This window comes from Lithobates pipiens, unplaced genomic scaffold (genome assembly GCF_037356315.1).
Source record: "Lithobates pipiens isolate NorthernLeopardFrog02 unplaced genomic scaffold, aLitPip1_a1.2 Scaffold_22, whole genome shotgun sequence".
In the NCBI taxonomy this organism is placed as follows: domain Eukaryota; kingdom Metazoa; phylum Chordata; class Amphibia; order Anura; family Ranidae; genus Lithobates; species Lithobates pipiens.
In genome coordinates, this window is record NW_027507784.1 from 298,001,678 (window position 1) to 298,018,087 (window position 16,410).

General features: G+C 48.6%; 1 protein-coding gene across 2 annotated transcripts in view; it reads right to left on the reverse strand.

Annotated features, from left to right (window-relative positions):
* The window catches only part of AMDHD2 (amidohydrolase domain containing 2), a 62,515-nt gene extending 48,205 nt beyond the window's left edge, over positions 1-14,310 (reverse strand). The window contains exons 1-2 of one of the 2 annotated variants that reach the window (XM_077449214.1): positions 14,130-14,309; positions 669-805 (exon numbers count right to left, since the gene is read on the reverse strand). In XM_077449214.1, coding sequence (XP_077305340.1) covers positions 669-805; positions 14,130-14,212 — 220 coding nt within the window. In that variant the 5' untranslated portion in view covers positions 14,213-14,309. Of the gene's footprint in view, positions 1-668; positions 806-14,129 lie in introns of both variants that reach the window. The other variant, XM_077449215.1, reaches the window with a different exon arrangement.
* Positions 14,311-16,410: the final 2,100 nt, after the last annotated feature.

Consider the following 16,410-nt stretch of genomic DNA (forward strand, 5'->3'; position numbering starts at 1 on the left):
TTCCCATACCCAAGATGGCGGCGGCAGCACTCGAGAGACGATCTAGAGATCGGCTTCGGGTGCCGACATCGCGGGCGCGCTGGACAGGTAAGTGTCACGATTTTAAAAGTCAGCAGCTGCAGTATTTGTAGCTGCTGGCTTTTAAAAAAAATAAAAAAAATAAATAAAAAAAACACGGAGTCCCGGTGGACTCCCGCTTTAAGCGAACAACTGATTGGTTTCCCATAAATATTTTTTCTTTTCTCCGATTTTGAGTATCAGACGCAGTACCCTGGCTAAACAACTCCTTAAAAATGTCATGGGCAGTCTAGTGGCTGAGTGGTTAGCACTTCTCCCTAGCAGCACTAGGGTCATCGGTTCGAATACCAACTACTGCACTACCTGCCTGAAGTTTGCATGCTCTCCTTGTGCGGGTTTCCTTCGGGAACTCCAGTTTCCTCCCACACTCAAGACATGCTGGTAGGTTCATTGGCTTCTGTTTAAATTGGCCCTAATATATGTATTAGGGCTAATTTAATGTGATGTGACTTGGCAACCTTAGAATGTAAGACATAAAACTATTATAATTTCTCTGTAAAACTGTCTATTCAGGCTACAAGAGCAGCACAGTTCTCTTACCATAGACAAGCAGATCGGGACAGGGACTCTTCGAGATATGAATGTCTTACCATTGATCTGTGTGTCAATAAATCCGGGTGCAATGATTCTCCCATGACAGTCCACCTTGACATCGGCTGCCCCTTTCTCATCAAAGAAAAGTTTTTCGGGATTGAGGATCCTCCCTTGCCGCACCCATAGATTCTCCCTACAATAGTTAGGGACAGAGGTGAGACTTTAAAGAAAGCGGCCAGAGCCAGTATTCTTCCATCTCTAGATGGTCTTAACCCAAAAAGTGGCTAAAAGCCCCTCCAGCCCCTCTGTCCAGATTTTTGACAGATAGACTAGCAGAGGATCCCCGATCAAGAGGTTCCTTAGTGCAGAATTGTTCTGACTACACCTCCATGGGGTCTTAAGCATAACTTAGGTAAAATAAATAAAATAAAATAAATGACATACAGTATATGCTTCAAGTTTCAATTCTTGGTCATTTCACCCTGTTTGTTGAAAACTCTGTGTACATTTAGTCCCCATAAATAACTTAATAATTGTTCCATAGATCTCCATCTGCATTCATTTCCTTTATGCCTGTGTCTAAACTTTATCCAGTTCTCTCAATATCTTCCTTCGTAGCCACCTATTTAGATGCACTGAAAGTACAGAGTGTAAGTGATGTGGCCTAGTAAAAGAGCACGTGTCTGATAACCCTTTAGACAAGCATATTCCTCCCTGCTGGCCACTGGATGGTGCAGGCTTTAGCGGTGCTGATCAGTTAGTTGATGACTGTTCCAGAAGCAGGTCTGATTGAATGTAATCAAGCAACCAATGGGCAGACTGCCTAGGTAAAGTCTACAACATCCAGTAGCCAGGTCCCTCCTTGGAACATGCACATCTAAGGGATTCATGGGGATGTTCTTTCACCTCTGCAATCATCCAGATGTTGACGTATATACTAGTGTTGCCTTATGAGTTTATGTGAAATCTCCATTAATAGCTGTAAAATATTGTAATTAGGAATATAGATCATTTAGCTTGTATCTATGCAGGCCAGAAGATAGTATCTTCACACATATTTGTGAGAAGACCAGACAAGACACGGCCCAGGCTTTTGTGTACAAACAATGGGATTCAAACCTCATTGTGGTACACAAACTCACTTCAAAAGGATCCCATGCTGGGATATGCAATGAAGGGAGGCCTACCCATGAATCAACCCATAATCCCGGGAAAATTCAAGTCAATCTATGGTTTACAAGGATTTGCATTAAAGGGGGCTGACTTAGGCAAAGTATAGGGAAGCTAACCAATCAGAGGTCACGCTATGCCGACCAATGAGGCATCAGCCTGTATTGATATACACAGTCTAGCTGGGAGGAAACGTGCACGTTTATGGGAACTAAGCCATCAGAATGGAACTAAAGGGTAATTATGGAAAAGGTCTATTTTACTTATAACTGAATATGTTTTTAGATTAATATTTTAAGGAATATACTCTGTATTCCTCCATGTAATTCTTGTATTTTGACCTACTATTTCCTCCTTTGGTGAAAGACTATATATAGATGTTTGTGTATTAGATGGGTGCTTTCAACTACTTCCTAATAAATGTTATTATATTAAAACTTTCACTCTTGGTCAAAGAACTCTCACTTAACCCACATCATATCTTTGAAATACTAAATCTTAAATATAATAAATGGGTAACACTAGTAAAAGAACACATGCCTTTTAACCATTTAGACAAGCATATTCCTCCCTGCTGGCCACTGGATGGTGCAGACTTTAGCGGTGCTGGTCAGTTGCTTGATCACTGTTCCAGAAGCAAGTCTACTTGAATGTAATAATGAATCAATAGGCAGAATGCATTAGGTAAAATCTACAACACCCAGTGACCATGTAACTCCTTGGCGCATGCACATCTAAAGGATTCATGAGGATATGTTCTGTTCTTTCACTTCTGTAATCATCAGGAAGTTGATGTGTCTACAAAAAAGAACTTTTATACATGATTTAGCCTTCAGAAGAAAGGGTGCTGTCATTTCTAAGGTATGAAAGTTCCTTGTTTATCCTCTCAGGTAGCTGTCCTGGAAGATGAATATGGGAAAACCACAAAAAGAGAACCACTAACAATATTAACAGGACATTGTCGATATTCCCATCCAAGGGAGCCCCGTAATGATCCGCCCCAAGGGGAGGGGTAATGGAGGGGCGGGCATGACCTGGTGCCCAAGGAACCAGGAAGATAGAAGAGGGAGTGGCAGGTAGAAAATAGAAGAAGGGGAGGAGCGGTATAAAAGGGGGGCGGAGCTAGAGCGGGCACCAGTCCACGAGGGAACTCAGCGGAGGAGGCAGCTTTTCTCACTGCTCCTCCACGCATCATGGCACGAAGCTGCAGACGGAGGCGGAGGTGCGGGGGACGGCGTGGATGGCCAGGCAAGTGGAAGACATAATGGGGGATGACACAGATGCGGGTGGCGGCGGGGTGCCTGTGCAGCGGGCCCCGGCGGTCTCGGCCGCCGGCTCGCTTTTCGCCGGGCCCCGCCCCTCGGCCACCTCAGGAGGATAGGAGCCTGATGGGGGACAGGTCGGTCCCCCCAGCCGAGCGGAGGCAGCGGGAATGTCGGGGCACAGGGCGGTCGACACGCCGCCGGCCCAACCCGAGGAGCGGGGCCACGGGCCTCGGGGGTGCCGGTTCCCCGGCAGCCAGTCGCGTGGGGGTGCCCAGGGAGGGCCCCTGCATGAGCGGGGGACGGAGGGGGGGGGCGGGGGGCAGAGGACAGTGCGCGGGTCGCGCGGTCGTCGGGGGGAGGGGTCACGAACTTGCAGGTGGGAGGGCTGTGCCCAGCAGCGGACTCGAGGAGTCGAGGGCCATGCGGGGGGCGCCCCAAGTCTGGGACACAGCGGGGGTGGGGCCCCTGCGGAGGAGCAACTATCCTGCCGTCGGAGCGATACGGCCTCTGGGGGGGGGGGTCGCCCTGGGGGGCTCCCTTCCCAGGGGAGGAAGGACGTGGCGGAGCGGTCGGCAGGAGAGCTGCCCACAGATGAAGAGGTGCGGATCCAGGGTGGAGAGCGGCAGCGCAGCGGTGGGGCCTGTTCCTGGTCGGCACGGTAAGTCAGTGCATATTGTCTTTACTGTTGCTTTGCAGGGGTTGCCGGGGGTGGTTCAGGGTATGTCCACAATGTCTACGGTGCCGGCGATGCCGGTGAGTGGGAATGGGAGGGAACAGCTGGTGGAGCTGACTGGCCCGACTGTGCCGGGGCCCGCACCACCAATACTGGGTCCGGGGGCGACAAGGTGGCGGAGGTGGTGTCTGGCCGGTCGGACATGGTTAGGATTGGGGATGGGGCAAAAGGAGGAGGTGTTCGTTTGCTTCGAGGGCCCGCTGGGAGCGCTCCGGGAACCGGAGGTCCGGGAGAGGATTACTGGCGGTGAGTATGGGGAGATATTCTCACTCCTCCCGCGAGAGAAATTCGGCTTAGGTGGGGTCAAGCCCACTGACGCCGGGAAGAGGCATTGCGGGCTGCGACCGCGGACGTTTGCGACTTGGTTGCAGGCGTTTGCGATCTTGGCGGGCATCATAGCGGGTGAAGACCCCGGACATTGCTCGGCGTTGTTTTTGCTAGCTGGACGCCAGCGGGGAGGCCCAACGGGTACGGGGGTGTCGCATGACTCTGGTACGATGACCAGTTCAGAAGGCGGTCCGTCAGGAACGATGGTGGGATCACACGGACGTCAGCCTCTGGTTGCGGCTGCTGTCCTCGGCCCGGGCCCCATCTCCAGTTTTTCAGGGGGGGCCGGGGGGGGGTACCCATTCCTCAGGACTGGGTGGGGCCACCGTGGGGGAGGAACTTCGGGTTAGCCCTGCAACAGCCCACGGTAGTGGACGACAAGTTGGGCGTGGCAGTGGCCTTGGGGGGTTTTGTGGTGTCGCCGCTGGGGGTTGTCCCCGCGACGGAGCCGAACATATTTCGGCTCCTACACCGCTTGTTGTTTCCCAAGGGGGTTCGGTCAATGACTTCTTTGATCCGGAGGTCTGCACGGTGTTCTATACGTCCTTTGACGCGGCTGCCTGGTGGGTACGGCGGTGTGGCCGGGGGGGGCGCTTATGGCAAAGGGGACACCGAGTCAGCGTTCTGGTTGCTACCTGGGCACCCGGACAGCTCTCGGCGGTTGGGTTGTCGTTGGCGGGAGCGGTTTTCCGTGGACAGGGGTTTGCACATGGGCTGCTCCATTTCGTGTTCCGTGTTTGAGCAGTTTAGCTCGTTTTTGGACTGGGTGGTGAGGGATGTCTCTGGCCTTGAATCAATCATTCACTATTTGGACGAATTTTTTCTCTGCATAGGCCCCGGGGTTTTTTGCTGTGTGTGCGATCCTCCTTTTTTACGTTGCAGCACATCGCGGGCATTTTTCGGGGTGCCATTGGCGGCGGGAATACAGAGGGCCCGGTGGAGGTGTTGGGTTTCTTTTGGGCTTAGCGATCGATTCCGAGGCCGTGGACTGCTGGCTGCTGTTGAAGGAACGGGAGGACTTGCGGGGGGAGATTCGGGGGATTTGGGGCCGCAAACAACATACAGTTACCGAAGCTTGCAGTCCTTGCTTGGGAAACTGACCTTTGCGTGCCACATTATGCCTATGGGGCGGGTGTTCTGCTGACGGCTATTGGCTGCGACGGCTGAGGGTGTAATCACCAATGGGATTCATTTGTTCGACAAAGGAACACAGGGATAACTTAGGCGTGTGGCGTGAATTTTTGTCCTAGTACGACGGCCGAGGGGTGTGGATGGCCGGGCCGGCGAGCACTTTTGAGTTGGAATGGGTTACCGACGCGGCCCGGCCAACGGGTTAAAGCGCGTTCTTTTGGGGCAAGTGGAGGGCGGCGCCATGGCCGCAGTCAGGGAAGGAGGCGGTTTTCCGGGGCAATTTGGTGCTGCTGGAACTCTTCCAGAGAGTGCTTGCGTTGGAGCTGTGGGGGGGGAGTTGCAGGAACTTGGAATTGCGTATTAATTTCGAAAACATGGGGGTGGTGCGGGTGGTGCATTGCAATTCGGCACATCCCCCCCCCCCCCCCGCCCCCCCCCCCCCCCCCGGTTATTAGAGTTTTAAGTCAGTTAGGCCTTCGGTGCCTGCGTTTGCACGTGTTCCTATATGCAGTCACATCCCGGGGGGTGGATAATTCCTTGGCTGACTCACTGTCTCGTTTGTCAGTGGGACCGGTTCAGGGAGCTGGCGCCTGGCGCGGCTGTGGAAGGAGTCCCTTGCCTGCAGTGGGTGTGGGCGCTGACCTTGGAGTCGCCGTGGGATGGATACGGCGGTCCGTATGTGGGTCTGCCTGGTCAGCATACGCAAGGGATGGGGGAATGGCAGGGGTTAGTGGGTGAGGTGTCCTCGGACGGGGATGCCGGCGAATGGTGTTTACTGGTGCTTTATTTTGTGGTCCAGTATATGGAAGGCAGGCGCTCGGCGGCCGCGAGTGACCAGAAAACGGCAGGCTTGTCATTTCTTTTAAAATAATGGGTTCGGAGGAGTGGACAAATTACTTTTGGGTGCGACAGATGCTGGGTGGTTTTTTCGGACACAGGTAAATCGTGGGGACACAAGCTGTCCGGTAACGTTCGAGATTTGGGCGGCCATATGTGCGGAATTGGTATCAATTTGCACGTCACGGTTGGAGGCACTATTGTTTGCAGCGGCCTTTTTCTTCTCGTTTTTATGGGGCGTTTTCGGGTGGGGGAGTTGGTCAGCCTGTCCAAACAAGTACCGGGGGTACTGTTGGATAGGGACGTACGGGTAGCGGCTGATAAGGTTTGTATCCTGCCCAGGCGATCTAGAACCGACCGGCGGGGTCGGGAGTGGGGGTTGCTTGTTTCACTTGCCTGGGTCCCAGGTTTGCCCGGCGGCCGCGGCTCGAGGGTATCGCAGGGTGTGACCAGGAGGGGAGGGCCCGTTCCTTATGCACGAGGCTGGGTCCTTCCTGTCGAGCTTTCAGTTCGTGTCGGTGTTTTTCGGCAGTGTTTCGGGAATAGCGGTTTGGTGGGGTCGGAATATGCTTCACGCTCCTTCCGCATCGGGGCGGCCGCAGAAGCAGCCAGATGTGGGTTGGATGAAGCGTCGGTGCGTATGATGGGTCGTTGGGAGCCGCGTAGGTTCAGGTCCTACGATAGGCCGCAGCTTGCAGTCGGTCAATCTCGGTGAGGTGTGGGTCTGGAAAGTTATTGCTAACACATAAAAAAAAAAAAAAAAAAAAAAAAAGAATACGCCTCGTTTGGATGGTGGGCCACTCTTATGTTTGCTGGGGGGCCAGGAGAGGAGACATGAGGCCATATGGGAGGCAGATGGGGATTTCTAGGAGAGCAGCGGGGTCACATTGGTCGGGAATCCCTGGCATACAGTGGAAAAGGGGGGTGTGCGTGTGGTGGACAGGTGTGTACATTTGGACGGGCCCCCGGAAGTGTTGTTTCTCTGGGCTGGGGGGGCATGACCTGGGGGTCAGGAAGGTGGGGTAACTGCTCGGGAACGTAAGGGCGGATTTTCTGCGGCTTCGGCGCGGTTCCCGAACACAATGATAGTGTGGTCAGACATCGTGGCCCGGACCCGCTGGAGGTGGGCTAGATCAGTGGCAAGTATCCAGGAGCAGAGGATGCGATTTTGGTGACTACGGTGGTGGGGAGTTTTTTCGGTCAGGAATGTAGGGTTGGTAATCAGGCACGGGGAACTGGAGTCTACTGTGGGGTTGCGCCTGAGGAGGGATCGGGTACATCTCATGGATGTCGGCATTGATTTAGGGTCCCTGGTTTTGGGGGAAGGCCTCCAAAAACGCATTGGGGGTGTGGGGTTGCCCTCAAGGGTAAGGTGGTCACCCTTTCAGGCTGTGGCGGTATCTTTCTGGTGGTCTTTGACGGTGGCGGTAAACGGAGGTGATCAAAAAGGGGTGGGGGGCTCATCGGTAATATGGGCCCCTCCAGTGTATTCCTGAACGGTGGACGGAATACTGGGAGGTTGGGTATTCCTGAACGGTGGACGGAATACTGGGATGTTGTGTATTCCTGAACGGTGGACGGAATACTGGGATGTTGTGTATTCCTGAACGGTGGACGGAATACTGGGTATGTTTTTCACTGCAGGAATTGGTTGTCTCTGAGCGGTCACAGCTGGAGGCCTGGTATGTTAAAGGTACCGCAGTGAGGTTGGTGTTTTGGTTTAAAGTGGGTCACCGTCAGAGATCACCAGACTGGAATTTAGTTTAAAAATGTTGTTTATGGTTTGATATACATGTTTATAGATTTATATATTTATATATATATCTTTGGAGTGAGTAAAAGTTTGGGTTGTGTTAATAAAGGCTGTTGTGGCCAGTTTACTCCAAAGAGAAGGTGTGGTCTCATTATTATTATTATTAAGGTTGATAAGAAGGTCAAGGTGGCAGTGGGTCAGGAAAAGGGGACCTTTGGGCTACGCAGGTCATGGTTTCTTCCTTTTAGTGTCTTGGTATCATGTTTCCCCACATGTTCTTTTATGGCATCTGAAGATGGGGCGGGTGGGAGGGACTTTTAATCACTTTTTGGTGGAGCCAATCATCTTTCAGGTAGCTTGTCCTGGAGGATTCCTGGAAATATTACCAGTAAGCCTAACGGTAGTCGTATTACAGATTTATAGCCTATCATTTTAAGATAAACGCTTGGTATCAATTTTTACACTAGGTCATGTGGAACGCTTTGATAAATACAGTTTTAAGCATCAAAATACTATTTGCATAATTTACCCATTCTTAGGATTTTTGCTTTAAAGTAAACCTGTGCTTTGTCTATGCACAGAAGACAAGCTTATTCCTCCCCAGCATACACTTACCTTCCTTTTACTCACCCCTGCATTGTTCAGCCTTTAAAATCCATGGAAAGTCCAGCGTAAGTTGAGATTCACTGGATTTATAGCTAATGCAGGGTTGTATATACCTACCGCGTTTCCCCGATAGTAAGACACCCCCGATTGTAAGACATATCGGGAGTTTCAGAGGGGTCGGCTAATATAAGCCGTACCCCGAAAGTAAGACATATGTCTTACTTTCAGGGAAACACGGGGGTATTGCCGCCTCCAGTGGCGTACTAAGAGTGGGGCGGGGGGTGCGGGCCGCACCGGGTGCCACACCCTGGGGGGGGTGCCAGGCCAGCGCCCTCCCCCTCCGACTAAAGAGACAGCGCCGTTCTGATTAGTCTCGGGCAGCGGCTGTCACTCACAGCCGAGCAGAGTGAAGCCGCCTCCCCCTCCTCTTGTATGGCTACACAGTGCTGTCCATGAAGGAGAAGGAGGGGGAGGCGGCTTCACTGAAGCCGCCTCCCCCTCCTCCATACACAGCACTGTGTAGCCATACAAGAGGAGGGGGAGGTGGCTTCCCTCTGCTCGGCTGTGAGTGACAGCCGCTGCCCGAGACTGATCAGAACGGCACGACGCAACCACAGAGAAGGGGATTATTGCGCCAGGTCCCGGATCACTGCCGACAGGTGTCACTGGCTCTGTGTCCTCCAGGTACAGGTCAGTGCTGGTCATACAGAGAGAGACCAAGGAGGGGGAGGGGGAGGTGTGAAGAGATTCTCTGCAGCTCTTATTATGTAACCGCAAGATGCAGCTGAGGAGGACTACAAGTCCCAACATACCGGGCTGTGTGGGCTTACAGTTCTCCTCTGCTGAGCATAGCAGCTTTGTATGCTTGGACTTGTAGTCCTCCATAGTGCAGCCTTGCATGCTGGGACTTGTAGGCCTCCTCTGTAGTACAGTGCAGCCTTGCATGCTGGGACTTGTAGTCCTCTGTAATGCAGTGCAGCCTTGCTTGCTGGGACTTGTAGTCCTCTTCTGTAGCGCAGTGCAGCTCTGCATGCTGGGATTTTTTTCCAATATAAGACATACCCCGAAAGTAAGACATAGTGGGGCTTTTGGGGATAAAAAGAAAGCAAGACACTGTCTTACTTTCGGGGAAACACGGTATGTGCAAGTCACATGACCCACCATATCCGGAAGTACTCGTTATAAACCCTTCTGCTCCAAAAGATGAACGAAGTTATACTTCCTCAAACGTCAAGCCATTTAATTGCCAAAGTGGTAAAAAGTCTCCCCTTACTAATACCCTCTTATTTCCCACTCTTAATGAGGACGGTATACTTAGTGGTCCATTTATAAAACATTTGTTGGCCAAATGTCAGAAGCAAGCGGCCCAGAATTTCCCCATCATTTTTCTAATAGATTAATTCTTATATCGTCAACTCCATCTAGTGGCCAAAATGGGGTATAGTTTCTCATTTAGGTAGTTCAGAAGCTATACTGCATCTTGGCCACCAGATGGCACTGATAATAAAGGAATTATTCTATTAGAAAATATACAGGGAAATCTTGGCCAGCTTGCACAACTGCTTCTGGCCTTCAGCAAACAAATGTTTGATAAATAGATCCCTTAGCGAGTACATTTTGTCACTTAGTCATGTGAGCAACCTATAAGGTCCAATCCCTAAAATCTCATTTACATTTTAATGCAATTCAAAAGTTGCTTTCATTTTTTTTAAATCTGCAGCTTTCATAAAAAAAATACCTGGTCGGTGTAGTGGTTAGCACTCTCACCTAGCAGTAAAAGGGTTGCTGGTTCATATCCCAACCACGACACTACCTGCCTGGAGTTTGCATGTTCTCCCTGTGCCTGCGTGGGTTTCTCCCAGGTACTCCAGTTTCCTCCCACACTCGAAAGACATGCAGGTAGGTTAATTGGCCCTAGAATATGAATGGGAACCTTGGACTGTGGGCTCCTTGAGGGTAGGGACTGATGTCAGTGAGAAATGTACAGGGATAGGGACAATTGTAGACACGCAGGATGGACTGGTGTCTTTATTCAACCTTACTAACTATGTAACTATGTAACCTGGTGATCCTGCATTGTCACCCTGTCATGTGGGCCTGTGATAATGCCAACAAGTGTCCTTTTTAAGACATGCTGGGGTTGATATACTAAAGGCAAATAAGGCTATTTAGTTTGCAAGGAAATTTTCCTGAGTTTAATGAATGAGGTAAAGCTCTGCTGACCATCATTTAACTCACTGGCATCCGGCTTATAACAGAATGATGCCAGGGCCAGCCTCTCGTCCCTCATATGACGTCCTCCAGGATCGCGCAGTTGCACGATCTGTCACCAGACGTGTCCATGGAACACAGTCTATGACTGATCACTGTACCGACCCATTGCCGGTACCATGTGACTGCTGTGTAACCAATCAAAACAGGTCACATGACATTGTAAACAATGGATGGCTTCCTTTCAAGCCATCCATTGTGTACAACTGTGTTGCTACAGTGAGGTACAAAAGTATTTGACCCCCTGCTGATTTTGTATGTGTGAAATGATCGGTCTATAATTTTAATAGTAGGTTTATTTTAACAGTGAGAAACAGAATGACAAAATATCCAGAAAATGCATTTCAAAAAAGTTATAAATTGATTTGCATTTTAATGAGTGAAATAAGTATTTGACCCCTTTGCAAAACATGACTTAGTACTTGGTTACAAAACCCCTGTTGGCAATCACAGAGGTCAGTAAATTCTTGTAGTTGGCCACCAGATTTGCATACATCTCAGGAGGGATTTTGTCCCACTCCTCTTTGCAGATCCTCTCCAAGTCATTACGTTTTCGAGGTTGATGTTTGATAACTCGAACCTTCAGCTCCCTCCACATATTTTCTATGGGATGAAGGTCTGGAAACCGGCTAGGCCACTCCAGGACCTTAATGTGCTTCTTCTTGAGCCATTTCTTTGTTGCCTTGGCCGTGTGTTTGGGGTCATTGTCATGCTAAAATACCCATCCATAACCCATTTTCAATGACCTGGAAGGAGGTTCTCACCCAAAATTTGATGGTACATGGTCCTGTCTATTGTCCCTTTGATGCGGTGAAGTTGTCCTGCAGAATAACACCCCCAAAGCATGTTTCCACCTCCATGTGTTGACGATGGAGATGGTGTTCTTGGGGTCATAGGCAGCATTCCTCTTCCTCCAAACACGGCGAGTTGCGTTGATGCCAAAGAGTTTGATTTTGGTGTCATCTGACCACAACACTTTCCCCCAGTTCTCCTCTGAATCATTCAGATGTTCATCAGCAAACTTCAGACGGGCCTGTACATGTGCTTTCTTGAGCAAGGGGGAACTCGCGGGTGCGGCAGGATTTCAGTCCTTCATGGCGTGGTGTGTTACCAATTGTTTTCTTGGTGACTTTGGCCCCAGATGCCTTGTGATCATTGAGAGGATTCTCCCGTGTAGTTCTGGGCCGATTCCTCACCGTTCTCATGATCATTGAAACTCAAGATCTTGCATGGAGCCCCAGACCGAGGGAGATTGACAGTTATTTTGTGTTTCTTTCATTTACAAATAATCGCACCAACTGTTTACCCTCTCACCAAGCTGCTTGGCGATGGTCTTTAAGAGAGTGCTCCTAATCTCAGCTTGTTACCTGTATAGAAGGCACCTGGGAGCCAGAAATCTTGCTGCTTCATAGGGGAATCAAATACTTATTTCACTCATTAAAATGCAAATTCATTTATAACTTTTTGGAAATGACTTTTTCTGGAAATTTTTATTGTTATTCTGTCTCCCACTGTTAAAATTATAGACTGATCATTTCTTTGTCAGTGGGCAAAGTACAAAATCAGCAGGGGATCAAATACTTTTTTTTCCCTCACTGTAGCTGTGATTGGTCACAGTGATCATCGTACAGATTGGGCCAATCACAGCCCATCTGTGCCATGTGATCAGCTATTTCCAACCACAGCTAATCACAACAAAACAAACTGAATGAAATTAATTCATTCAGTAAAATTCTTGTATATAGCAATGAAATTATTATTTTTTACATAATGCGTTAAAAAAAAAAATACTGATCACTTCCCCAGAGTAGTACAATGTTACTATGGTAACATTATATTGCTCTGGTCAAAGTGTGTTTAAAAAAAAAAGTAATAATAATCATCATAAAAAAAAAAAAAAAGAATATATAATAATAAAAAAAAATATTAAAATGTATTTTATTTTTTTCCATACTGGTGACAAAAAAACTTAATTATATTTCTTCATTTTTCAAAAAGTTCTAACAAAAAATTACAACTTCAAAAAACTCAGCATGCCTCTTACTACATACCTTGGACTGTCTACATTCCAAAAAGGGGTAATTTGGGGGATATCTGTACTGTCCCGGTGTTTTTGGGCCTCAGGGAACGAGGCCATCAGTACAGAAGGATTAACCAATTTCAAATATATCCCATAGTGTGTGGACTCTATAACTTTCCTACAGACTAAATAATATATACAGATTTTGGGCCATTTTTAGCGTTGTATGATATTTGTCATTCAAAGGGTGACAGCGCTGAAAGCTGAAACGGGGGGTAAAAGTGCCCAGGATTAAAGTGGTTAATCCTGTGCTAGCAAAATTTTTTTTATTTTTCTTAATTTGCTTGCACGTGGTTGGGTATTCTTTGCAAAGTGGCATTTCACGTTCACTCTGAGGAAGAATCCCATACAAAGTGCAATTTCCCTTGCAAACAGTCTATTTGCTTTCAGTAACCAAACCCCACAGTAAAAAGTATGGTCCATTGATTTCGTCGTCATCATTATGCCCGGCATGGGAAACGACATGCAGTCTTTCTGGAGTGCATGCAGACAGGAAGTGGCTGCAAAGAGACAACAGGAGATCAGCACGATGATAGAAAAAAAAAAAAAATAAATAAAATAAAAAAAAAAGGTGAACACACGGGTGGCAATTGTTTATGATGCATAGGGCTTTAGCAAACTAAATGTTATTCGGTTAGGGTTTAGATGAACCTAAAACATATATTTTTTTGTAAATAGGGAGTTCCTTCGCACATTACAGGATGTTATCTTCATTAAAGCGGTGTTTCAGCTGTAAATTTTTTTTTTTTAAAGTCAGCAGCTAAAAAAAAAAAAAAAGTAGCTGCTGAATTTTAATAAGGAGACTTACCATTCCAGGCCGCCTGCAATGTTGGCCGCAGAGGCTGACATGTCCCTCAGCTCTCGGGTCCCAGCGCCGCCATTCGTACTAAGGGAAACAGGCAGTGGAGCCTTGCGGCTTCACTGCCTGTTTCCTACTATGCATGCGTGAGTCGCGCAGCGATTTGTGAATGGGACGTGCTGTGTTAGGGAACACACAGTTCCCAGAACACAGCGCGCCCCATTACCCAGAAGACCGAAGATCACAGAGGAGCAGGAAGAAAGCAGATTAGGAAGACTGCCTAGCAACAGGGATTTCTGACCAGGTAAAAACATTTTTTTTTTCCAAATGTTTTTTTTTTTACATTTTTTTAATAATATTAATGCTCTTTTTTTTTTTATAGGGTGGCTCTCCACTTTAAGCAAAGCGTGACACATATTCCTTTAGTAGATTAGCCCCGTATTTTTAGACTTTTATACAAACCATCATACCACTTCCCTTCATACGTAAATACAAGTTAAAGAAGCACAGATCAGAGGTGTGTGTGATCCTCCAGGGGTACTTACCACTGCAGTCGGTGCTCCCTGAGGATTCTGCAGTTCCTGAACTGGGTGATGGGGGCATCAGACACTGACTTATTGGAAGGCATTCCTACCCAGCACTGACACTCAACACTCCTCACCTGACCTCATCCATCCACCCTCTTCTCCCCACTCACTACACAACACACCACCAAAGTCACATGAGCCACAGTCACATGACAGGATGAGCTCTGCCCTCCTCACGTGACCCAACTGGCTGTAGCAACCATGTTGGAGGTGGCATATCGGCCATCTTGGGAAGGTCACTCCAGCAGAAGCCATTTATTTTTACTATGAGTCATTTTTTTAAACCAAGGCCGCTTTATGTGTATTCTTATTTGTTTTGGAAAAATTGTTTGAAATGGCCATTTTCAGCACATGCTTTTTATAAAAGGAAGGAGGAAATGGACTTGAGGATAGATTCAGGAAGGGGGGGTTTTATAGTGGGTTGTCATTTCAGTTTAAGCCACAAGAGGGCAAACTCTGAGAATTCAGTCTACAGGCAGAGCAGCGAAATCTGCACACACACACACATACACTATGGGGGGTTGTTTACCAAAGGCAAATCCACTTTGCACTCCAAGTGCAAACTACACTTGAAATTGCACTGAAAGTGCACTTGGAAGTGCAGTCACTGTAAATCTGAGGGGTAGATCTGAAATGAGGGGAAGCTCTGCTGATTTTATCATCCAGTCATGTACAAGCTAAAATGCTGTTTTTTATTTTCCTTGCATGTCCCCCTCAGATCTACAGTGACTGCACTTCCAAGTACACTTTGCACTTGTAGTTTGCAATTGTAGTGCAAAGTGGATTTGCCTTTTGTAAATAACCTCCTATATTACTAAAAGTATTGGTACGCCTGTCTTTACACACACATGATCTTTAATAGAATCCCAGTATTAAGCCCCATACACACTATTAGATTTTCTGCAGATTTACCAAAACCATGTAGTGCAAGGGCCTGCCTGATTGCATACAAATTGAAACTCTTAGGCCGCGTACACACGCGCGGACTGTTCGCCCAACTTTGTCCGTCAAACAGTTTCGGCAAACAGTCCGCTCAAAATTAGCATGGACGGACATGGCCACACACGACGGACGAACAGTTTGCTGAAACCGTGCGCGATGACGTGAACGGCACGTACGACAGGACGAAAAATACGACGTCCTATACACTGCATTATAACTTTCGGCGTGTAAATCCTTTCTGAGCATGCGCGGAACTTAGTTTGACGAACAAGCCTACACACGAGCGGACTGTTCGCTGAAACAAGGTTTCAGCGGACAGTTTTTCGGAAATTCCGTAAAACCTTGTTCGTCAAACTGTCCGCTGAAACTGTCCGCTGAAAGCCCACACACGAGCGGACTGTCCGCCCAAACACTGTTCAGCGGACAAAGTTGGGCGAACAGTCCGCCCGTGTGTACGCGGCCTTAGAGCCCTTTCACACTAAAAATGCAGGGCATCGGTGGTAAAGCGGTGCTATTTTTAGGGCCGCTTTACCGTAGTTTAAACAGCACTATTTGGCTGCTAGCTGGGCAGTTTTAACCCCTGCTAGTGGCCGAAAAAGAGTTAAATCCACCCGCAAAATGCTGCTGCAGCGGGGCTTTGCCAGCGGTTCGGCGGCACTGCAAAATTTATTTTAATGGGCAGGAGCGGTGGAGGAGTGGTTTATTCACCGCTCCTCCACCACTGAAAAGAAGCTGCTGGCAGGCAGGATTTTTTGTGATGCCCTGCCAGCGCAGCGCCCCAGTGTGAAAGCACTCTGGCTTTCACACTGGGATTGCAGCTGAGGCGTTTTTCAGGCAATTTAGCGCTAAAAATAGCGCCTGTAAAGCGCCTGTAAAGCGCCTGAAAAAAAGCCTCCAGTGTGAAAGGGGTCTTAAGGATTGACCTCTTCAGACATCCCAGCCTGCAAAAACTCATTTCAGGGAGGTCACGCAGCTTTACTGTGCCCATCTACAGCCTCATCAGTGACAACAATGCAGCATCACTGTGCCCATTTGCAACCTTATCAGTGCCAACACTGTAGCCTCACTGTGCCCATCTGCAGCCTCACTGTGCTAACAATGCAGCCTCGTCAGTGCCCATCAATGCAGCCTCACTGTGACCATCTACAGCCTCATTAGTGTCAACAATGCAGCCTCACTATGTCCATCTGTATCCTCATCAGTGCCCATCTGCAGCCTCATTAGTGTCAACAATGCAGCCTCACTGTGTCCATCTGTATCCTCATCAGTGCCCATCTGCAGCCGCACTGTGCCCATC